Source organism: Salmo trutta, chromosome 30, assembly GCF_901001165.1.
Source record: "Salmo trutta chromosome 30, fSalTru1.1, whole genome shotgun sequence".
Lineage (NCBI taxonomy): Eukaryota > Metazoa > Chordata > Actinopteri > Salmoniformes > Salmonidae > Salmo > Salmo trutta.
In genome coordinates, this window is record NC_042986.1 from 9,281,996 (window position 1) to 9,307,439 (window position 25,444).

Sequence of the window (25,444 nt, forward strand, 5' to 3'; positions counted from 1 at the left end):
AAAACACCGTAATGGATTTGGGACAAAAGCAGTTACAGGATAACTGACACATCCTAACTTCACTTTATCTGGTGAAGACTGCATCAAAGTTCAGTAGTACAGACAGTATCTTCTCTGTTTCACCACATTCTCCACCGGGTCTGCGTTGCACCAAATGGCGGGAGTCACAGACACTGGGAATCTTCAACTCCAGTTATCACTCCTTTCAATGGCGCCCTGCTCTGGAGTGGAAAGCAAGTCACAGTTCTTGTCTCCAGTCGTGTGATGTGGGAGCTCACGTGCCCTCTGGACGGAAGAAACGCAAAAAATCAACACGATTCCACTTCGAGTCACTTTCACCGACCCATTGGCTGGAACAGCATTTCAGCCGTGTCTATATCAGACAATATACCACGGGTTTGATGCAAAAATACCTTTATTCTACATATGTTGGTAACCAGTTTAGAATAGCAATAAGGTACCTCTGGGGTTTCCGCTTAGCATCGTGCCTGAGAACAGCCCTTAGCCGTGGTATATTGGCCATTGTACTACTGTGAATACTGGTTTGAAATTCTTTTAAGGCATAGTTTTATTTACAGTGCCTTCGGAAAGTATTCAGACCCCTTGAGTTTTTCCACATTTTGTTACGTTACAGCCTTATTCTACAATTGATTAAATTCACATTTTCCTCATCAATCTACACACAATATAAATAATGACAAAGCAAAAACTGGTTTTTAGACATTTTAGCAAATTTATATATATTTTTAAAGAGAAATACCTTATTTACACAAGTATTCAGACCTTTTGCAATGAGACTTGAAATTGATCTCAGGCACATCCTGTTTCCATTGATCATCCTTGAGATGTTTCTACAACTTGATTGGAGTCCACCTGTAGTAAATTCAATTGATTGGACATGATTTGGAAAGGCACACACCTGTCTATATAGGGTCCCACAGTTGACAGTGCATGTCAGAGCAAAAACCAAGCCATGAGGTTGAAGGAATTGCCCGTAGAGCTCCGAGACAGGATTGTGTCGAGGCACAGATCTGGGGAAGGGTGCAAAAACGTTTCTGCAGGTCTCCAAAAACACAGTGGCCTCCATTATTCTTAAATTAAAGAAGTTTGGAACCACCAATACTCTTCCTAGAGCTAGCCACCCAGCCGAACTGAGCCATCGGGGGAGAAGGGCCTTGGTCAGGGAGGTGACCAAGAACCCGATTGTCACGCTGACAGAGCTCCAGAGTTCCTCTGTAGAGATGGGAGAACCTTCCAGAAGGACAACCATCTCTGCAGCACTCCACCAATCAGGCCTTTATGGTAGAGTGGCCAGATGGAAGCCACTCCTCAGTAAAAGGCACATGACAGCCCGCTTGGAGTTTGCCAAAAGGCACCTAAAGGACTCTCAGACCATGAGAAACAAGATTCTTTGGTCTGATGAAACCAAGATTGAACTCTTTGGCTTGAATGCCAAGCGTCACGTCGGGAGGAAACCTGGCACCATCCCTACGGTGAAGCATGGTGGTGGCAGCATCATGCTGTGGGGATGTTTTTCAGCAGCAGGGACTGGGAGACTAGTCAGGATCTAGTCAGAGATCTTTGATGAAAACGTGTTCCAGAGCACTCAGGATCTCAGACTGGGGCGAATGTAGACCTTCCAACAGGACAACAACCCTAAGCACACAGTCAAGACAATGCAGGTGTGGCTTCGAGACAAGTCTCTGAATGTCCTTCAGTGTCCCAACCAGAGCCCAGAACATCTCCGGAGAGACCTGAAAATAGATATGCAGCGACGCTCCCTATCCAACCTGACAGGGCTTGAGAGGATCTGCAGAGAAGAATGGGAGTAACTCCCCAAATACAGGTGTGCCAAGCTTGTAGTGTCATACCCAAGAAAACTCAAGGCTATAATCGCTGCCAAAGGTGCTTCAACAATGTCCTGAGTAAAGTGTCTGAATACTTATTTAAATGTAATATTTTATTTTAAAAAAATGTGCAACATTTTGTAAAAACCTGTTTTTGCTCTGTCATTATGAGGTATTGTGTGTAGTTTGATGAGGGGGGAAAAAAACAATTCCATTTTAGAATAAGGCTGTAACGTAACAAAATGTGGAAAAATTCAAGGGGTCTGAATACTTTCCGAAAGCACTGTATAACGAGATTTTTACTGGGGTATTTTCATAAATCTAATGCCATAGTCAAAAATATTATTCATGCAACTTCCAGTTGATAATGGGCCTCTGTACATCTATGTAGATATTTCATAAAAAAACCTGCTGTTTCCAGCTACAATAGTCATTTACAAAATTAACAATGTCTACACTGTATTTCTGATCAATTTTATGTTATTTTAATGGACAAAAAAATGTGCTTTTCTTTCAAAAACAAGGACATTTCTAAGTGACACTAAACTTTTGAACGGTAGTGTATATGTACAAATTACCTCGACTAGCCCGTATCCCCGCACATTGACTCGGTACCGGTACCCCCTGTATATAGCCTTGTTATTGTTATTTTATTTTATTTTTTACTTTAGTTTATTTTGTAAATATTTTCTTAACTCTTTCTTGAACTGCATTGTTGGTTAAGGGCTCATAAGTAAGCATTTCACAGTAAGGTCTACACCTGTTGTATTCAGCGAATGTGACAAATATAATTTGATTTGATTATGTCCAAAGGCAACAATGTTGTAGAAGATTTATTTTCACTACCAACCTCTGTACAATCAGCCTCTTTGTTGTACAAAATGCTGTTAAAGGTTAATAATGACACATGTGAAAACGTGAGAATTGTGTGGCAAAGGGATTTAGAATGGTTGTATATTATTTCAAATATTGGGTAAATTGTCAGAAAAGCTAAGGGAAAAGGTATCCAATTTAACGTTTTATCGATTTTATTTCACTCCCCCAAGGATACATAGGATGGGTTTGTCAAAGGATGATGTATGTTGGCGATGTGAAGGGGCAAAAGGAACCCTCCTACATGCACTGTGGGAATGACCGGTTGTGCACCCCCTATGGGACAAAGCCTCACAGTGCATGGGAAATGGCCTTGGATTCCATGGCTGGATTCCACCAAGACTGTTGAGTGACAAGGCTTAAATAAGAGGGATTAACCAGACAGAGGTTAAAATATTATGTTTAAGTATTGTGTCTGTGTTAAGGCTGGTCCTGAAACATTGGAAAAGCTCTAATGAGCCAATGTTCATGGAGTGGATGAGTATGTTGATCAAAACAATGTCATATGAACTCATCTTAGCAAAGAGGCTGGAGAAAAATACAGACTCCAAAAATATATGGGAATGATTCTTGTGTTTCCTTACTAAGGGCACAAAAAATAATACTTTGGCATGAAATAGCATAGAATTTATCAGGAAAGATCTCCCTATGTGGTTTTGTATTTGTGTTGTTTTGTTTAATATGTTGGTTGCTGTTTTGTGTTAAAGATTTTACATTTAAAACGATAAAAAAGTAAATATGTATCTCATGGATTGTTTGTAAAACCTCCTGTAATGTTTACATGTTGATTTTTATTCTGTTCATAGGACAGAATGAACACCAAAGAAGAAACACAAGAGGCAGAATTCAATAGGTACATCATTTCATCTTTATATCTTATTATATGGAAGAAATAGCAATTTACAAAATGTAGAAGATGTGCTTAGTCAACCATAATCTCAACTAGCAGTGAGTGGATCAGATCTGTAGCAATCCAATGAGATCCTCTACCTTGAAAGTATCTTTTTTTAGTTTGTAAGGTGCATTTTGTGGGTTGTGGAGTGAGGAGTGCTGGTGAATGCAGGTATTCCGCTGGTTTGGTACCTCATCCGATCTGACACCATGGTGAGTGTTACTGGCACAGTCCCTCTCACCAATACATAGCCCTCTCCAACATAATTTCCTCCTGTGCATAACCCACTTCTTCATTGCCAACCCCCACCCTTTACAGATACTCCATTATGTTCCTATAATCTCTGATCCATAGACTTATCTTATACACTCTGATCTTGCCCAGCAGATCTGCCATATATTGTTATTAATACAGAGACATTTGAATAACACAATATTATTTACAACAACAAAATAATCAAAACAAACCTAACATGCTTGGAGACAAAGTTCTGGTTCTGTCTCCATTACACCTGATGTGATTCCTGATGTAGACTTAATATACCCACACAGACAGTGTTGTGAAGAAAGCGCAACAGTGCCTCTTCAACCTCAGGAGGCTGAAGAAATTTGGCTTGGCACCTAAAACCCTCAAACTTTTATCTATCTCAAGGCCATCAGACTGTTAAAGACATCACTAGGCGGCTTCCACCCGGGTTACGTAACCCTGCACCTTAGAGGCTGCTGCCCCATATACATAGACTTGAAATCACTGGCCACTTTAATAATGTTTACACTACCGTTCAAAAGTTTGGGATCACTTAGAAATGTCCTTGTTTTCCATGAAAACATACATGAAATTAGTTGCAAAATTAATAGGAAATATAGTCAAGATGTCGACAAGGTTATAGATAATGATTAATTTAAATAATTGTGTCCTTCCAACTTGGCTTTTGTCAAAGAATCCTCCATTTGCAGCAATTACAGTCTTGCAGACCTTTCGCATTCTAGTTGTCAATTTGGTGAGGTAATCTGAAGAGATTTCATCCCATGCTTCCTGAAGCCCCTCCCACAAGTTGGATTGGCTTGATGGGCACTTCTTACGTACCATACGGTCAAGCTGCTCCCACAACAGCTCAATACGGTTGAGATCCGGTGACTGTGCTGGCCACTCCATTATAGACAGAATACCAGCTGACTGCTTCTTCCTTAAATAGTTATTGCAAAGTTTGGAGCTGTGCTTTGGGTCATTGTCCTGTTGTAGGAGGAAATTGGCTCCAATTAAGTGCCGTCCACAGGGTATGGCATGGCGTTGCAAAATGGAGTGATAGCCTTCCTTCTACAAGATCCATTTTACCCTGTACATATCTCCCACTTTACCATCACCAAAGCACCCCCAGACCATCACATTGCCTCCATCATGCTTGACAGATGGCATCAAGCCCTCCTCCAGCACCTTTTCATTTTTTCTGCGTCTCACGAATGATCTTCTTTGTGATCCGAACACCTCAAACTTAGATTCGTCTGTCCATAACACTTTTTTCCCAATCTTCCTCTGTCCAGTGTCTGTGTTCTTAATCTTTTATTTTTATTGGCCAGTCTGAGTTATGGCGTTTTCTTTGCACCTCTGCCTAGAAGGCCAGAATCCCGGAGTCACCTCTTCACTGTTGACGTTAAGACTGGTGTTTTGCGGGTACTATTTAATGAAGCTGCCAGTTGAGGACTTGTGAGGCGTCTGTTTCTCAGACCAAACACTCTAATGTACTTGTCCTCTTGCTCAGTTGTGCACCAGGGCCTCTCACTCCTCTTTCTATTCTGGTTAGAGCCAGTTTGCGCTGTTCTGTGAAGGGAGTAGTACACAGCGTTGTACGAGATCTTCAGTTTCTTGGCAATTTCTCGCATGGAATAGCCTTCATTTCTCAGAACAAGAATAGACTGACGAGTTTCATAAGAAAGTTATTTGTTTCTGGACATTTTGAGCCTGTAATCGAACCCACAAATGCTGATGCTCCAGATACTCAACTAGTCTAAAGAAGGCCAGTTTTACTGCTTCTTTAAATCAGCACAACAGTTTTCAGCTGTGCTAACATTATTGCAAAAGGGTTTTCTAATGATCAGTTAGCCTTTAAAAATTAAACTTGGATTAGCTAACACAATGTGCCATTGGAACACAGGAGTGATGGTTGCTGATAATGGGCCACTGTACGTCTATGTACAGTTGAAGTCGGAAGTTTACATACACCTTAGCCAAATACATTTCAACTCAGTTTTTCACAATTTCTGACATTTAATCCTAGTAAAAATTCCCTGTCTTAGGTCAGTTAGGATCACCATTTTATTTTAAGAATGTGAAATGTCAGAATAATAGTTGAGGGAATTATTTAACTCAGCTTTTATTTCTTTCATCACATTCCCAGTGGGGCAGAAGTTTACATACACTGAATTAGTATTTGGTAGCATTGCCTTTAAATTGTTTAACTTGGGTCAAACGTTTCGGGTAGCCGTCCACAAGCTTCCCACTAAGTTGGGTGAATTTTGGCCCATTCCTCCTGACAGAGCTGGTGTAACTGAGTCAGGTTTGTACAGTTGTACTCCTTGCTCGCACACGCTTTTTCAGTTCTGCCCACAAATGTTCTATAGGATTGAGGTCAGAGATTTGTGAAGGCCACGCCAATACCTAGACTTTGTTGTCCTTAAGCCATTTTGCCACAACTTTGGAAGTATGCTTGGGGTCATTGTCCATTTGGAAGACCCATTTGCGACCAAGCTTTAACTTCCTGACTGATGTCTTGAGATGTTGCTTCAATATAGCCACATAATTTTCCTCCCTCATGATGCCATCTATTTTGTGAAGTGCACCAGTCCCTCCTGCAGCAAAGCACCCCCACAACATGATGCTGCCACCCCCGCGCTTCACGGTTGGGATGGTGTTCTTCGGCTTGCAAGCATCCCCCTTTCTCCTCCAAACATAACGATGGTCATTATGGCCAAACAGTTACATTTTTGTTTCATCAGACCAGAGGACATTTTTTTTTCTGAGGTCTTGGCTGATTTCTTTAGATTTTCCCATGATGTCAAGCAAAGAGGCACTGAGTTTGAAGGTAGGCTTTGAAATACATCCAGAGGTACACCTCCAATTGACTCAAATTGCGTCAATTAGCCTATCAGAAGCCATGACATAATTTTCCAAGCTGTTTAAAGGCACAGTCAACTTAGTGTATGTAAACTTCTGACCCAGTGGAATTCTGATACAGTGAATTATAAGTGAAATAATCTGTCTGTAAACAATTGTTGGAAAAATTACTTGTGTCATGCACCAAGTAGATGTCCTAACCGACTTGCCAAAACTATAGTTTGTTAACAAGAAATTTGTGGAGTGGTTGAAAAACGAGTTTTAATGACTCCAACCTAAGTGTATGTAAACTTCCGACCTCAACAGTAGATATTCCATAAAAAAGATAAGCTGCTTCCAGCTACAATAGTCATTTACAACATTAACAATTAACTGTATTTCTGATCAATTTTATGTTATTTTAATGGACAAAAAAATTGAAATTTCTAAGGGACCCCAAACTTTTGAATGGTAGTGTACATATTTTTGCTTTGCTCATCTCATATGTATATACTATATTCTATTCTACTGTATTTAGTCTATACCACTCCGACATTGCTCATCTTAATATTTATATATTCCTTAATTCCATTCTTTTAATTTTAGGTTGTGTGTATTGTTGTGAATTGTTAGATACTACTGCACTGTTGGAGCTAGAAACACAAGCATTTCTCTACACCCGCAATAACATCTGCTAAACATGTGAATGTGACAAATACAATTTGATTTGCCAATATACAGAATATCGCATTTCTATATGCAATTAGTCTGTTGAATATATTTGAGACTTAATTGTATATTTAAACCCCAGATGTGTTTATAAGTGAAATGGGAGTCATATGATCTTAAGTGTAAATTGTATGTATTATTATTATAATATATACAAACACTAAACACCCACACATTCAGTCACCAATAATGGTCCCTAACTTATCATTGTCCACAAACATCTTCCTCTCTGATTCTCTCTCAACTGTGGTTTGGCAATGGTCAGGAGATTAGGAATAAGTTAAACAAGTAAGTGAACTGGCTTTTGGTCTCCTAAAGACTGGAAAACAATGGGTAAACTGCCATACACATCTGATCTGTCCAAAAGGGTAACGGTAAGCCTAAAACACTGATGTAGGTTCTAACAGACCATCTTTCCCCAAGTGTAGATCTTGAGGTTGTGTGTGTGTGTGTGTGCATAACTGTGCATGAAAACAGGATGGAGATCAATATATTAATTATTGTCCTTTTTCAAACATGCATCTTAAACATTTTTGTTGTTGTTGATTGATTGCCCAAGTCAGTGTTCCTCAATCTCCTGGGAAGTCTTGCCCTGAGAGAGTGGTGGTGGTCGGCGAGTTCTGAATTGCTGTGTGTGTGTGTGTGTGTGTGTGTGTTCACAAGTCAATCCGGAAGGCCAGCAGCTTGTCGGAGTGCAGGTTGTTGAGGGTGCGCAGGTCGGGCAAATGCAGGAGCAGCTTGGGGAAGATGGACGCGCTCTCTTCGGGACGACGGCAGTGGATGAGGGAATGCAGGGCACGGATTAACCCCTCCTGGAGCTGTTCTACTGCCCCCATATCAACGATGCCAGAAAGGTCTAAGGAGACAAGAAGAGAGGGTGAGAGCTTGTTTGAGAGACACAATAGTTATCCATCTATGGATGTCTACACAGCTTTATCGTCGGTTTATCGTTATGCTCATAATAAGCTCTTCATACTTACTCGGTCACATTTTCTTATCATACCATTTAAGATGTACTTCTCTTCTATGACTTCCTAATGCCATGTTGTTCATATTGACACTGCGTTAGTGATGAATTCAATGGCTATTTTTCCCCTCACCTGCAGAGACCAGCACCACGGCCATGAACAGAGCCATCTCATCAGGCTCCAGCCTCAGAGATCCCAGCTTCTCACTGAAGTCAAAGATGGCGTCGAGCAGCGCCCCCATCCCCAGCGCCCGCAGGGTGGACAGAGGGTACGTCTGGCCATTCAGGAAGGTCACCGTCCGCTCCTCAGGGTTAAACATTGTACAGAACTTCACCATCAACACCTGACCGAGACAGAAGACCCAGTGGAAGGTTAGTCAATATGGATTGGGATTGCATTTATTGGGAGAGAGAATTAAGGTGTTTTGTCCTTTTTATATTTGTAAACACAGCTGCAAAAAAATCTGATTTAGGGCCAGTTTCCTGGGTACAGGTAAAGCTTAGTCCTGGACAAAAATAGACTACTTTAAAAAACAAGCGGTTATTACCTGGAAGGTGCCTGATTTGAGCAGCATGACCTGGTCGTGCTGGCTGAGCTCCTGGAAGCCAGGGATACCCTTAGCGAACTCCACCACTTCCCTCACCGCCGGGGTGAAACACTGGGAGAAAGACTCCCATATCTGCTGTCCAGAACGACTGGCCTCAGATACAGGACACGCATTGAGAGGACAGGCCTGAGGGATAGAGAAAGTTAGATTCAAATCCATACTGTTTTTTTTTAAACTTCATATATGTAAAGCTTCATAACAACTTTCTAACGACTCTTGGTTTACTCACCAGCACTTTGGTTCCAGCAGCTAATTTCCATGGACAGGATGTCTGAGGTTGGGGCTCTTGGGTCTCTTCCTTCATGGAGAAACTGTTGTGATTGACCGAGCTGGCCCGTTGAGGTGTGCCCACATTAGACTGTCCGTGGTCATGATTGGACAAAGTAGAGGGGCAACTATAGCGACTTTTGTCCACAGAGGGGAACGTATGGTGGTTGTCATTGGTGTCTGGGCAGTGAGGGGCAAGGCCTGCAGGACAGGACTGGTACCCCTGGGTGGAGTCAGAGCTGAGGTGGGAGGAGCCATTGGTGTAGCTGGTCTCCTGAGATGTGTTGCTCTTGAACAGAGATGTTGTTGGTAAGTTGGTGATGTTGATTTCCCTCTTGGCTGCCCTGTCTTGGCTGCTGGAAGAGATGTCCTGATAGGCCCGTGAGATGGCTCTGATGGCCTCTTTAGAAGGAACCTCTGCTGTGCTGGGAGGAGCTTCGGAGACGGGGGAGGACTCTATGTCCATGGTGTTAGACTCATTCAGGCTGTTCATGTAGCTTTGCATCTCATCCAGAAGCCTCTGCTTCTCCCTCTTAGGGATACGGCCAAAACGCACAGCTGATGAAGACACAAACAGAGTGGTCAACTTCTGGCCATAGTTCTCTTATAGATATTAAGTCTTAAGGTCCAGTCTACACAGAAACAAATATATAATGTTCATACATTCCCCTTTGTAACAAAAATGCATTAATTGCATCTTGTGTATTTCATGCATGAACGTGTAAGCAGTCTTTTGTGGATCCCATCCCTCCTACTCTCCATCCCCCTCTCCAACAATATCCATCAGCTGAAAATGCTATTTATAGACCCCCTATCCATCTCTCTCTCTCTCCTCTCCTTCCCTCCCTCTCTACTTTGTAAGTAGGGCAGTGGCTCATAGTGAACGTGATGTCACCGCTACTGCGACGGAGGGAGAGAAATATAGGTGGGCTCTCAGCACGCAAGGGGGAGGAAAGAGGATGTAGAGAAGGAAGGAGGGAGCGAGGGAGGAGAGGTTGCAGAGAAGGAGGGTGTTCGTGAGAGTGAAGAGTAGTGTTGAAAATAGGAGCTTGCAGAGAGAAAGTAGTGAGTGAAACACCACAAAGTGGAGTGTGACATAAAAGAGAAACTTCAAATGGCAGTCCTGCTGCTGAGAGTTCTTCAACCAAGCCAGCACAATGCGTCAGGCAAGATGTAAATGATCTATAATTCATAGAAACAAACTAACTTAAAGTGTTTGAGATCAAAACAAGATACTGCACTAAGCTATGACATCGGGGAGAATTATTTGTGTTCTGCTTCAGTTAAATGTATGACTGTGAACATCTCTGGCATCATTACATGATCTCTTGGGTCTCCCTCTGCAGTGTGCAATGCACTGTCCCTAAAGAGCATAGGATCTAGATCATGCTAAAAAGGGCTATAACAGTGACATTCTGTTACAGCAGATCTATGGAATTCTGCTATATTCATTTACATCAATCCACTGTGTTATGTGTGCATGGATAGTCTGTCTAGACTTTAGCTAGTCATTACAGTTGTGGGAATGGGCTTTAATGCACTGTGTTGAGGATGAAAGTGTTGGCTGTGTCTTTAAGAAGATTAACTGGTTTTCAGGGAGGGAAAGTGACTTCAATATTTGCCTTGTTTATATGGTAATCCCAAGATACACCAATCACAGGCTCCTGAGAAATCAGGACGTCTTCTGCCATGTGGACTGCAGACAGTTGACTGAGGTGTTTCTGTTTTCACAACAGCTGCAGGCGAAGGAAATAGGTTTCTAGGTTGTGGTTCTTGACACTTTCGAGATCGTGTTTTTAACAGGGTCAATATGAGTGTTTTTCCTTCCATCAAAACATCTTCACTACACTCGTTTCTCGCACCCCACCTTTTGAGCGCCCAAACTGTCGACTTCATGCAGAAATCACTTGGTTCTCTTGTAGATTAGGCAATGGATTAAGCACGAGAGAGAGAACACAGGAGGGTTGAAGCCACACTGAGAAGACACTGAAGGCAGGCAAACTATCCCAACTAGGTCACCATGTACCAGCATGCTATAGGTAAAATGCTTGCTTTGCTTTTTTAGGTCAACTGAAACCATCCCACACTATTTTCGTAATCCGTTACGATGGGGCAATTTATCAATACTTAGCTATCAAGGCTAAAAGTAAAGTAGGTGAGATTAGCTTTGCATACGGCTGATTAATTGTGTGACAAGGACGGGCTGTTTTGTTCTGCATCTCCAGCTTAATTGTTTGCCGTCTCCCTCATTAATTGTACAAGATGTTATAAGGGTAAACAGTATACAAGGTAATCAAGTTGCCCCGGTTCCAATTCCCCAAAATAATTCCTGTGTTTGCTGCAGTTTTCTGTATGACAGATAGCTTCAGGAGCTTCAGGGACTTCAAGGCTCCCGTTCTCATAAATCACTGTCGGAGAGGAGAGAAGAGTGGTACAGAGGGAGAGCTCAGGGAACACGGAGGGGAGGAACATGGAGAGGGGAGGAATCTGAACAAGAGGAAGAAAGACTGACTTTGAAACTTATGACTGTGCAAGAGGCTGTGTGGATATAGGTTATTTTCCAACGTGTGCCCTTCAACAGTAGGTCAGAGCTATGTCTCAGGTGAAAGAGAAGGCTGGTGCAGTGCTGAGAAACTCGCATTGTATGGCCTCAAACGATTGTCTGAGCCTGCACTCTCAGTAAGATTTCACTATAACTCTTACCATCTCTGGACATGCCCACGGAGAGGCATTTCTTGAAGCGACAGTGTTGGCAGCGGTTGCGGTTCATTCTCATAATGAGGCAGTTCTCGTTCTTCACACACATCTTGTAGTTTATGTTTTGCTGAATGCTGCGACGGAAGAAGCCCTAGACAGGAAATTCAAGCAGATGTACAGTTAATTAGCATCCTGGTTGGTTTTAAAATAGTGAACGTGACCCACCACCTTATTATACACAGTAAGAGTGCATCTGAAATGGTCAAAAGAAGTGCGCTATATAGGGAATAGGGAGCCATTTCAGGGGCACTTACTGTATGTGTTTAGTCATCATGGTCTTCTTACCTTGCAACCCTCACAGGCGTGCACTCCGTAGTGGAACCCAGATGCAATGTCTCCACACACTGTACACAGGAGCACCATACCACCAGTCTCTGTAGATATATATATAGAGAGAGAGGTACAGCCAGTCAGAAATGTGATCATAAGTGAAGGTGACTACCGACCGACGTTACAAGCAACAAAGCACGTCGTGTAGTGTACATTACAGAAAGAGATTATGGGAGGAGGTGAGTATTGGATAGGTTGGATGTTTTGGTTTAGGCTAGAAAGAGTAAGGAGGGATGACAAAAGAAGTCCGGAAGGAATGCTACTCACTGGTGAAAGGTCCTGTGAATCCACTAGGTCTTTTCCCAGCGATGGGGTGTTGGTACGTGTGCTGGTGGGTGGACGTTGATGTAGCCACATTGTAGACTTCTGGGAAGTGGAACACCAGCTTGGAGGATGGAGGTGTGCATCCTCCCCCTCTCTGGCCCTTCAGGGACCCCAGGGGCCCGAGTTCTGTGAAGGTGATCTCCTCTGGGGAGGAGGGCTGGGAGAGGGTGGAGGAGGGGGACTGGGTCTGGTACCCACTGGACGGGCTGCCAGGGCTGGGGCTGCCTGAGGAGCGCGCATACAGAATAACACCTCCTGTTGGAAAAACAGAGACAGAGAGGTAGTGGGGTTAGTCAGATAGCTGAAAAGAAGTTTACTCTAAAAAAAAGGTCACCAAGTTCAAGATGTGGTGCAGAATGCAACGTTTAAAGGCATGCAAAAGCATACAGTGGTTCTTCCTTTAAAAGTTGAGGTTATGCCGCTACCATTTGTGGTAGACGGTGGCAAAAGACAGCTTTCTGTAGGACTAATAGGTATAATTGTGCATTCAGGGAGAAAAAAGGTGCCAAAAATGGTTGGAAGCACAGTAACAGAGTGAGCGCGGATTCTGTCCCAACCAAACTCACACTAACCACGTTTCCATCCACAGTTTTATGTGTGTAAAATCATACCGTATAAAAACATTTTTCACAACAGCTGTGATGGAAACAGGAAGTGCCGGTACAATTTCATAAATGCCAACAGATGATTTGTTTGTTTGACATGGGGATCTTTTTGTGTCTGTAAAATAAATGAAGCGAGAAAAGCGGTGGAATATATTCTAAGCGCAAATATAGATATAATAACCATCATATCGAAGTAAACTTGGAGTCACACGATGACGTGTGGTCTTTCCACTATGACTCGTTGGGAAAGCATGCAAGTTTATTAGGCTACCAGATTAAATAAATTGTGATGTACTTCACAGGGTGGTGAAAGTGCAAGCTGATGAGCTTGATGCTCCTTTCCAATAAATAACAAGGGTCTTATTCTGGTGACATGATCAATGCTTGGCTACCGTTTGACATATACAAATAAATGTTGCTCTTTTGTCCATAATAATCTCATCATGTAGGCCAAGGTTCCCCAAATGGCAGCCCGCGGGCCATTTGGCCCCCCAAGTTCTGAGCACAAAAAATTGTGCTTAAATAATTTTTTTAATTCATTGTTGTACATAAGACTGTAAAAACACCAGGAAATCCACTCCAAGTGATTTTTGTTTTGGAAATCTTTTCCCATGTATTCCCATGCATAATAGAGAGATGTAGAAAGTATTCACAACCCTTGACTTTTTCCCCCCAAAAATGGTGTTACAGCCTGAATTTAAAATGGATTAAATTGAGATTGTCACTGGCCTACACACACACACACACACACACACACACACACACACACACAATACCCCATAATGTCAAAGTGGATTTTTTTTAGATTTAAATAAAAAATGAATACAAATTCAAAGCTGAAATGTCTTGAGTCAATAAGTATTCAAACCCTTTTATGACAAGACTAAATAAGTTCAGTAGTAAAAATGTGCTTAACAAGTCACATAATAAGTTGCATGGACTCACTGAGTGCAATAATAGTGTTTAACATGTTTTTGAATGACTGCCTCATCTCTGTACTCCTCAGTTGAGCAGTGAATTTCAAACACAGATTCAACCAGAAAGACCAGGGAGGTTTTCCTATGTCTCACAAAGAAGGGCAGCTATTGGTAGATGGGTACAAATAATTTTTAAAAAAGCAGACATTGAATTTTCCTTTGAGCATGGTGAAGTTATTAATTACAATTTGGATGGTGTATCAATACACCCTGTCACTACAAAGATGGTGTCCTAACTCGGTTGCCGGAGAGGACGGAAACTGCACAGGGATTTCACCATGAGGCCAATGATGACTTTAAAACAGTTAAGAGTTTAATGGCTGTGATAGGAGAAAACTGAGGATGGACCAAAAACCGTGAAGTTACTACACAATACTAACCTAAATGACAGAGTGAAAAGAAGGAAGCCTATACAGAATGCAAATATTCCAAAACATGCACAATTTTTGCATCAAGGCACTAAAGTAATACTTTAAGAAAATGACAAAGCAGTTTGTAAGTTTCTATATCTAAGTGGCCGAATTACAGTTTTGACTTAAATCTGCTTGAAAATCTATGGCAAGACCTGAAAATGGTTGTCAAGCAATGATCAACAACCAATTTGACAGTTTTAGGAATAATGGGCAAAAACTGCACAATGCAGGTGTGGAAAGCTCTTAGAGATTTACCCAGAAAGACTAATCTCTGCCAAATGTGCTTTTACAAAGCATTGCCTTGGGGGTGTAAATACTTATATATTTTTGCAAAAATTTCTAAAAACACATGTTTCTACTTTAACATTATGGGGTATTGTGTGTAGATGAATGAGAAAAAAGTCAATTTCATCCATTTTGAATTCAGGCTGTAACAACAAAATGTGGAATAAGTCAAGGGGTGTGAATACTTTCTGAAGGCGCTGTATGTGATCGTATACAAATGTAAGCAAGGGTTTAAATTATTGTTTTAGTCAAATATTATCTGTTTTGGCTTCTTTCGGTCATTTTGCAATCTAAAATGTATTTTGTATTATGTTCCGGCCCCCCGACCATCCGCTCAAGAAAAAAATTGGCTGAATCTAGTTGATGATCCCAGATGTAGGCTATACGTGTGCTATATAACAAGATTTTAAAAATGTGAGAAAACACATCAGTAAAATTAAGATTAAAACCCATTTAAATGGCATTTTTTTGGTTCGGTACATGGGAATTTAAATTTGATGGAAACACACTTCTGGTAGGAAAGTGCGCATATTGTTTATGCGGATTTTAGAATATTCACATGAAAATCTGTCGCCAATTGAATGGAAATCTAGCTATAGACATTTGTTTGCCTCATGCAAACAACTTCAGTATTTATATAGGCAGTCATTATAAATGACAGTAAATAAATCAACGTTGCTCTTTTTTCTTTTTTTCTTTTTTAAACCTCTGTTCGTCTGCCTTCGCATCCTCTCTAAAAATCTTTTGCATCTCTGAGACACCGCCGAGCGGGCTATGCGGTGCTTCCGCTCCCTCCTTGCCCAGCGCCCGCAAGCAGCACGACACCTGACCGCCGACTCACATGGACTTCTGACACGGTTACTGCCTGGACCAAATCTGCAGTATCGTGTAGACATGTACAACAATCACAAACCTGTTCTGTGATTAAAAGAAATATACTGGGGGTTTCCCAGGGATGCTGTGGTAGAGAACTGTACTCGTGTCGTCACCGACAGTAAGCTATGGAGAAAGTGAGTCCCGTTTTCCTATGGAGAGAGAGAACCACTCGAACGGGCTACCTAACTTTAAAAAAAAACATTTCTTGGTGAGTTTGTGAGACAGGGCAGTGATAAAAAGATAGCAGCCACCTACACAAGGTGTCATGGTAATAGTTAGCCTATCGTATGTATACATAGAATATAAACTACACTGAACAAAAATATAAACTAACATGTAAAGTTCTGGTCCCATGTTTCATGAGCTGAAATGATTCCAGAAATGTTCCATTTGTGCACAAATTTGTTTACATCCCTGTTAGTGAGCATTTCTCATAGCCAAGATAATCCATCCAACTGACAGTTGTGGCATATCAAGGAGCTGATTAAACAGCATGATCATTACACATGTGCACCTTGTGCTGGGGACAATAAAAGGCAACTCCAAAATGTGCAGTTGTCACACAACACAATGCCACAGATGTCTCAAGTGGAGGGAGCGTGCAATTGGCATGGTGACTGCCAGAATGTCCAACAGACCAACAGAGCTGTTGCTAGAGAATTTAATGTTAATTTCTCTACCATAAGCCACCTCCAATGTCATTTTAGAGAATTTGGCAGTACTTCCAACCAGCCTCACAACCTTAAACCACATGGAACCATGTAACCTGTTCTGTCCTTGTCTATTAATGTTCTGGATTATGTCATGTTTCATGTTTTGTGTGGAGCCCAGGAAGAGTAGCTGCTGCTTTTGCAACAGCTAATGGGGATTCTAATAAAATACCAAATACCTGCGGGATCGTCTGAGGAGGTGCTGAGGAGTATTTCTGTCTGTAATAAAGCACTTTTGTGGGTTAAAACTCATGCTGATTGTCTGGGCCTGGCTCCTCAATGGGTGGGCGTGGCCCCCAAAGTGGGTGGACCGATATCCTCTCAGGCCCCATAATGACAAAGCAAATATATAAAACACAACTGAAATATCACATTTACATAACTATTCAGACCATTTACTCAGTACTTGCTGAAGCACCTTTGGCAGCGATTACAGCCTTGAGTCTTCTTGTGTATGCAACAAGCTTGGCACACCTGTATTTGGGGAGTTTCTCCCATTCCTCTGCAGATTCTCTCAAGCTCTGTCAGGTTGGATGGGGAGCGTCACTGCACAGCTTTTTTCAGGTCTCTCCAGAGATGATCGATCGGGTTCAAGTCCGGACTCTGGTTGGGCCACTCCAGGTCATTCAGAGACGTGTCCTGAAGCCACTCCTGAGTTGTCTTGGCTGTGTGCTTAGGGTCGTTGTCTTGTTGGAAGGTGAACCTTCGCCCCAGTCTGAGGTTCTGAGCCCTCTGAAGCAGGTTTTCAACAAGGATCTATCTCTCTGTACTTTACTCCTTTAATCTTTGCCTTGATCCTGACTAGTCTCCTTTTCCTTGCTGCTGAACATCCCCACAGCATGTTGCTGCCACCACCATGCTTCACTGTAGAGATGGTGCCAGGTTTCACCCAGACGTGACGCTTGGGAGTCAGGCCAAAGAGTTCAATCTTGGTTTCATCAGTCCAGAGAATCTTGTTTGTTTTGGCAAACTCCAAGCGGGCTGTCATGTGCCTTTTACTGATGAGTGGCTTCCGTCTGGCCACTCTACCATACAGGTCTGATTGGTGGAGTGCTGCAGAGATGGTTGTCCTTCTGGAAGGTTCTCCCATTTCCACAGAGGAACTCTGGAGCTCTGTCAGAGTGACCATCGGGTTCTTGGTCACCTCCCTGACCAAGGCCCTTCTCCCCCGATTACTCAGTTTTGTCGGGCGGCCAGCTCTAGGAAGAGTATTGGTGGTTCCAAACTTCTTCCATTTAAGAATGATTGAGGCTACTGTGGTCTTGGGGACCTTAAATGCTGCAGACATTTTTGGGTACCCTTCCCCAGATCTGTGCCTCGACACAATCCTGTCTCGGAGCTCTACGGACAATTCCTTTGACCTCATGGCTTGGTTTTTGCTCTGACATGCACTGTCAACTGTGGGACCTTATATAGACAGTTGTGTGCCTTTCCAAATCATGTCCAATCAATTGAATCTACCACAGGTGGACTCCAATCAAGTTGTAGAAACATCTCAAGGATGATCAATGGAAACAGGATGCACTTGAGAGCTCAATTTCGAGTGTCATAGAAAATGGTCTGAATACTGATGTAAATAAGGTATTTCAGATTTTTATTTGTAATAAATTTGCTAAAATTGATAAACCTGTTTTCGCTTTGTCATTATAGGGTATTTTTGTATAGACTGCTGAGAGAAAAAAATATTGAATCAATTTTAGAATAAGGCTAACGTAACAAAATGTGGAAAAATTCAAGAGGTATGAATACTTGTCGAAGGCACTGTATAATCCCAAATACTATGCACCTGTCATGGAGTCTTACATTTGTATGAGAAACATTAGTAAATATGCCCTGGGCTTGCATTTCTTTCCTCTTATTGACTTCTCAGTTTTTCCCTGTGGTGCTGCTGCGCCAAGTATTTGTTTATCTCAAGTGTTGTTATAATCACTCAGGCAGCACGTGCTACAGGATTTATTATTGACACACTGCAGAGCCAGAGATCTAGAGCAAGTCTTAGCAGACATGTGCTGTCCTGTCCTGGCCAGCCACTACCTGAGACTGGAAACAGACAGCCTGCAGACCCAGCCGGGGCTTGCCAAACCTCCACACCCACCCAAACACATTGCATATCCACTTGAACACTCACATGTGAGCTACTTCTGTGTTTACGTTTGTGAGCGGCCTTTAGGACTGAACTACCATGCCATAAATGGTAGCCTAGTCAATTAATAATCAGCTTTTACAGGCCTCTCCAAGGCTAAGCTTGACTATACTGCTCGGTGCTCCCATAATATACCATATACTTGGCCAAGAGCTCTATGTAGAGTATAGGGCCTGGCCTTTTTGTCAATTAACTCCAATTCAGAGGACATCATGGTATGGCCCTCATGACAGTAGAGAAAATATAGGGGGCCATAGGAATTTGGATTGTGAATTGTCTTTGATGTTTACCCAGTAGGATAGTAGTACATAGCCTATAGCAAACTCCAGAGGATGCCCCATGTAACTCAGAGAAGACAAAAGAGCCATACACTCACTGGCAAGCCAGTTAGAATTGAGGTCAGCGCAGACAGACACTAGTGTTAATTGTGGAATCGACAGCAGGTTGGAGAGTGAGGCGAGCAGCTTCCCATCGTGAGGTCAGTAACCCCTACAGCCACTAATCTGCCTGAGTGGGTGAGTAGAGCCAGGCAGGCAGAGAAACGTGAGCATTGAGCACTTTACAGGCACAACAATCCTTCCGCCCATCTTCATCCCCTCCTCCTCCTCCCTATTCAATCCTTCCTTTTGTTTGCTCTCTGCTGTGGGTCATGAAGCCACACACACAATGCTGTAAGCCTGGTAAGGCTGCTAGTGTTTTGTGCAATGACCGGTCATGGAGGGTGGCACACATTCGGCTCCATACGATGTTTACCCCACATAATGTTAGATTATAACAGTCAGTGAATTAATGTTGATATAATATTAAAGCCAGGATCCAAATGTACAGTTGCAAATGCATCCTATGTAATATGAGGATGCAACTGGATGATGATCTAAGTAAATACTGTACATTACAGTAAACATAATTGACCTATGAGGAGTGTGTTTCTATGTCTATAAGATTAACCTAGCTAGGAGTAGAGAAGTAGATCACTGTCTCAGTTAAAGGTGAATTGTATTTGGATATCCACTCTGTGGCTGAAACAGATGCTGCAGCAGGAGGAAGCATTCACAGCTTGTCCAATTTCACCTGCCCCCAGTGGGCCAAAGGGCCTCAATGGGGGTGAATAGAATGAATTATATTATGTTATGGATTGCCTGCATGTATATTTATATTGTATGTATGAGTTTGGGACAGATGTTTATGCAAGGGACATATGCTATAGGAAACAGGACTAATTGATTTGTTTAGAATACAATAAAGCGCGCATGAGGTGGGAAAACGTGACTACAGATAAAGTTAATGCATGAAATCGCTGATCCACTGACCAAACCCCCCCCCCCTTTCCATCACTTCAGGCGGCATCACAACAGAAGTGTACGAGAGAGAGAAGAAGACAGAGCTGAGAGAGATAGAGAACCGTAGGGGAGGAGGTCCTGGGAAATCACGCGCCGCACGCGGCTCTGCGAGTGCTTCAACGTGAGGATGAATGGAGAAAGCGAGGAGTGCATTCAGTGGGAAGACTCACGCTGCATGAAGCTCCCATCAGAAGTCAGAATTTCTAAGGACAGCACGCAGCATATAGTCTCTGTCATAATTAAAGAGGGAAAAATAAATAGAGCAGGATGTAGCGTTGGCTGAGGATGTTCTGAGTTCGCTCCAGAATCATTCGCTGCTCACTCCAAGGAGACCCATGAGACCGCATAGCACAACCTGGTCTCAGAGCACTTCGTGTTATTCTGTATGTAAATCAGGAACACTCCATTTAGTATGATATGTTATGTTTGGTATGGTTACATAAGACATAGTGGATGGGTGGGTGTATAACACAAACATCTAGCAAACCAAGTTCGAATCTCATCACAGACAACATTAGCATTTTAGCTAATTAGCTACTTTGCAACTACTTAGCATATTAGCTATCCCTTCACCTAACCCTAACCCTTTTAGCTAACCTAAATCCTAAACTTAACCCCTAGCCTAGCCAAATGTAGGCACATACAAAAGGCCAATAGTTGCTGAATACGTTATTGAATTTATTTATTTTTACCAATAAATTATTAACATAGAAAAGTATGCAGAGCTCTGACACGCCCCATTGCCCTCTACAGATAATAACTGGCATGGAACAAGTTCTGACTTCAGATGGGAGCTTCATGCAGCGTGAGTCTTCCCACTGAATGCACTCCTCGCTTTCTCCATTCCTCCTCACGTCGATGCACTTGCAGAGTGCATCATAATATTCGTTCACCTATTCCACTTCCAGCTGTTGAGTGGTTCCAGTACATGTGATGGAAACGACTGTGGAAACGGGTGCCTCGACCAAAGCCGGTTCCAGTCGTTTCCATCCATGTACTGGAACGTGACTGCAGAGTTAGTAAATTAATTACCACTCAACAGCCGGAAGTGGAATAGTTGAACGAATATTATGGTGCCTGGTGTACTTTGGCTAACCTCACGGAAACAAACGCCCAATGCTCCATGCGTAACTGTAGAGCTTCCCATGGCCATAAACTTTGCCTTATGAGCTAATATCACTGCTCCCGCCTCCAATAGTAATCGCAACACTTCTACCTATTTATTATCTCAATGCTAATGTATAGAGCAGGGGTTTCCAAACCTTTTCACTCAGGCCCCCCTTTCATCATTAGAGAATATCCCATGGTCCCATGCGCCATGTCTATTTCTGTGTGCACAAGCACTGTGCTTGACACAAATTGTTCACACCCCTATTGTTGGTGGAGAGAATTTTGCCAGTTTAAATCTTAGTTCCTGCGAAGAACATTTAGCAGTTTTAAAGCTTATTTTCGTGCAATTCTATAAATTGTGACATGTCTAATGTGTATTTGTGTGATATTTGAGTGATTAAAAAATTACAACAATCTATGGGCTAAAAAGAGTTGCAAAGAAAAATCCATATCTCAGACTGGCCAATAAAAAGAAAAGATTAAGATGGGCCACAGACACTGGACAGAGATATGGCTTTTTCTTTGCAACTCTGCCTACAAGTCCAGCATCCCGGAGTCGCCTCTTCGCTGTTGACGTTGAGACTGGTGTTTTGCGGGTACTACACTGCTCAAAAAAATAAAGGGAACACTTAAACAACACATCCTAGATCTGAATGAATGAAATAATCTTATTAAATACTTTTTTCTTTACATAGTTGAATGTGCTGACAACAAAATCGCACAAAAATAATCAATGGAAATCCAATTTATAAACCCATGGAGGTCTGGATTTGGAGTCACACTCAGAATTCAAGTGGAAAACCACACTACAGGCTGATCCAACTTTGATGTAATGTCCTTAAAACAAGTCAAAATGAGGCTCAGTAGTGTGTGTGGCCTCCACGTGCCTGTATGACCTCCCTACAATGCCTGGGCATGCTCCTGATGAGGTGGCGGATGGTCTCCTCAGGGATCTCCTCCCAGACCTGGACTAAAGCATCTGCCAACTCCTGGACAGTCTGTGGTGCAACGTGGCGTTGGTGGATGGAGCGAGACATGATGTCCCAGATGTGCTCAATTGGATTCAGGTCTGGGGAACGGGCGGGCCAGTCCATAGCATCAATGCCTTCCTCTTGCAGGAACTGCTGACACTCCAGCCACATGAGGTCTTGCATAGTCTTGCAAAGGAGGAACCCAGGGCCAACCGCACCAGCATATGGTCTCACAAGGGGTCTGAGGATCTCATCTCGGTACCTAATGGCAGTCAGGCTACCTCTGGCGAGCACATGGAGGGCTGTGCGCCCCCCCAAAGAAATGCCACCCACACCATGACTAACCCACCGCCAAACCGGTCATGCTGGAGGATGTTGCAGGCAGCAGAACGTTCTCCACGGCGTCTCCAGACTCTGTCATGTCTGTCACGTGCTCAGTGTGAACCTGCTTTCATCTGTGAAGAGCACAGGGCGCCAGTGGCAAATTTGCCAATCTTGGTGTTCTCTGGCAAATGCCAAACGTCCTGCACGGTGTTGGGCTGTAAGCACAACCCCCACCTGTGGACGTCGGGCCCTCATACCACCCTCATGGAGTCTGTTTCTGACCGTTTGAGCAGACACATGCACATTTGTGGCCTGCTGGAGATCATTTTGCAGGGCTCTGGCAGTGCTTCTCCTGCTCCTCCTTGCACAAAGGCGGAGGTAGCGGTCCTGCTGCTGGGTTGTTGCCCTCCTACGGCCTCCTCCACGTCTCCTGATGTACTGGCCTGTCTCCTGGTAGTGCCTCCATGCTCTGGACACTACGCTGACAGACACAGCAAACCTTCTTGCCACAGCTCGCATTGATGTGCCATCCTGGATGAGCTGCACTACCTGAGCCACTTGTGTGGGTTGTAGACTCTGTCTCATGCTACCACTAGAGTGGAAGCACCGCCAGCATTCAAAAGTGACCAAAACATCAGCCAGGAAGCATAGGAACTGAGAAGTGGTCTTTGCTCTCCACCTGCAGAACCACTCCTTTATTGGGGGTGTCTTGCTTATTGCCTATAATTTCCACCTATTGTCTTTTTCATTTGCACAACAGCATGTGAAATTTATTGTCAATCAGTGTTGCTTCCTAAGTGGACAGTTTAATTTCACAGAAGTGTGATTGACTTGGAGTTACATTGTGTTGTTTAAGTGTTCCCTTTATTTTTTTGAGCAGTATATTTAATGAAGTTGCCAGTTGAGGACTTGTGAGGCGTCTGTTTCTCAAACTAGACACTAATGTACTTGTCCTCTTGCTCAGTTGTGCACCAGGGCCTCCCACTCCTCTTTCTATTCTGGTTAGAGCCAGTTTGTGCGGTTCTGTGAAGGGAGTAGTACACAGCGTTGTACGAGATCTTCAGTTTCTTGGCGATCTCTCGCATGGAATAGCCTTCATTTCTCAGAACAAGAATAGACTGACGACTTTCAGAATAAAGTTCTTTGTTTCTGGCTATTTTGAGCCTGTAATCGAACCCACAAATGCTGATGCTCAAGATACTCAACTAGTCTATAGAAGGCCAGTTTTATTGCTTCTTTAAATCAGAACAACAGTTTTTAGCTGTGCTAACATAATTGCAAAAGGGTTTTCTAATGACCAATTAGACTTTTAAAATGATAAACTTGGATTAGCTAACAGAACGTGCCATTAGAACACAGGAGGGATGGTTGCTGACAATGGGCCTCTGTAGGCATATGTAGATATTCCATTAAAAAAAAATAAACTAAAAAAAATCAGCAGTTTCCAGCAACAACAGTCATTTGCAACATGAACAATGTCTACCATGTATTTCTGATCAATTTGATTGGACACATTTTTTCCCCTTTTCTTTCAAGAACAAGGACATTTCTAAGTGAAGCCAAACTTTTGAACGGACGTGTATATAAAAAAGGGGGGCGCCCCACAGTTTGGGAACCACTGGTATAGAGAATAATTTCATTTAGATACGCACGAAAACAAAATAATCTGCCTACTGTTTGCAAAAGGCATCGCATGCGTTGGAACCAATGACAGCTCGCTCCACGCGAGTTTGTATTTATGAGGAAAAACACGAAGTGGATCAAAGCTGCGTGAACTTCAAGCACTGTCACGTATCATCATCGTCAAACTTTGCAACATTTTCGGGTGCACCTTTGCAGGCTTAAAAGAAAACACCCACTTCTTGGGATATTACAACTTTCATAACTTATATCAAATCAGGGTTCATTTCATTTTCCAGGTTCATGCATGGGAGGATAATGCTAAAAAAAAACATGACGGTCCTGCTATAAAGATGAATTGTTCTCATCTCGCAATTTGATAAACATATAGAATTGGACATACAGTGCTAGCCTAATAACATTGTTTTCAATCGTATTAACTCGACTGCCTTTCTAACATATGGTGATGAAGAGACACTTTTAATGCAAAACCTCATTGTGCGCAAATACGTTCCCATGATTACGGACGACTGCAAAGAGAAAGCATACCAATGCAATACAATAACAATTTTTTTTTAAAGATATTAAAAAACCTTCAGCATTCTCAACTAAACAGGTATAACTCCAACGCCAAATGCAATATTGAGCTACAAAAAAATTTGCAACAAATATAATCACAATCATAGTACTTACCACCTGGAGTGTCCATGTTTCTTGATGTGTCTTTTGTTTGCTGTGGTGAATGATGCTGACTTTTCGATATATAGCTGCAGGATCAATACTCAAGTGGAGACAGGTAGGAGTCGAGAACTAGTTATGCGTGGATACCTGACCCATAGAACGAGCGCGCGGTTGAAGACAATCGTATTGATCTGCCAAACGACTGAAACTTCCGTCGTATACTGTAAGCACAGTTATGTCCAGCTGTATGCTATGCAGAACAGTTATGTCTAATTGTCTCAGGTGTGCAGGAGAGATTTTCTCGGAAGCTACCTGAATCCGTTCTGCGCGCTGAAAAACTCCAGGCTACTAGACTAGTGAGTTGCTTGGTTCAGCGGATTTGAGTGTCACAAGCCGAGAACAAACAAGGGATTTTGTGAAATCCCAAGAATACACATCAGCATCTCCGAGAATGAACTGAATTTAGTCAGGCTAGACACACCCAATAATACAGCCACCCACCCACTTCCACATCAATAACGTTTTCAGGTAACTGAAATAAATGTGACTCGCTCCTTATGTCCTCTCTCAACTTCGGTTGTGTCTGTTTGGTTAAAGGGGTGCATCTCATCTCACTATATGTCCCCTGTTAATTCACTCTACTGTCACTCTCTCCCTCCTTCCTTTTGCTATTGGGTGTGTTCTCATTGGCCGGTACCTCGATCC

The 25,444-nt window shown here is 42.6% G+C and overlaps 2 protein-coding genes across 3 annotated transcripts in view; one reads left to right on the forward strand and one right to left on the reverse strand.

The window, feature by feature from the left end:
- Positions 1–7,545: 7,545 nt before the first annotated feature.
- Positions 7,546–25,357, reverse strand: LOC115167862 (nuclear receptor subfamily 1 group D member 1). 2 transcript variants are annotated; one of them, XM_029722561.1, is made up of 8 exons: positions 24,752–25,357; positions 12,628–12,936; positions 12,316–12,404; positions 11,977–12,121; positions 9,236–9,831; positions 8,947–9,132; positions 8,532–8,742; positions 7,546–8,287 (listed from the first exon to the last, which is right to left on the reverse strand). In XM_029722561.1, exons 1-8 carry the CDS (start codon positions 24,765–24,767, stop codon positions 8,088–8,090), a joined length of 1,752 nt encoding a protein of 583 aa, XP_029578421.1. In that variant the 5' UTR covers positions 24,768–25,357; the 3' UTR covers positions 7,546–8,087. The 2 variants fall into 2 exon arrangements, with proteins under 2 accessions (XP_029578421.1, XP_029578420.1); XM_029722560.1 differs by having other exon boundaries at positions 12,628–12,939.
- The window catches only part of LOC115167864 (retinoic acid receptor gamma-A), a 117,862-nt gene continuing 101,051 nt past the window's right edge, over positions 8,634–25,444 (forward strand). The window contains exon 1 of the mRNA XM_029722563.1: positions 8,634–8,770. The gene's annotated coding sequence lies outside the window, so the exon portion shown is untranslated. The remainder of the gene's footprint in view (positions 8,771–25,444) is intronic.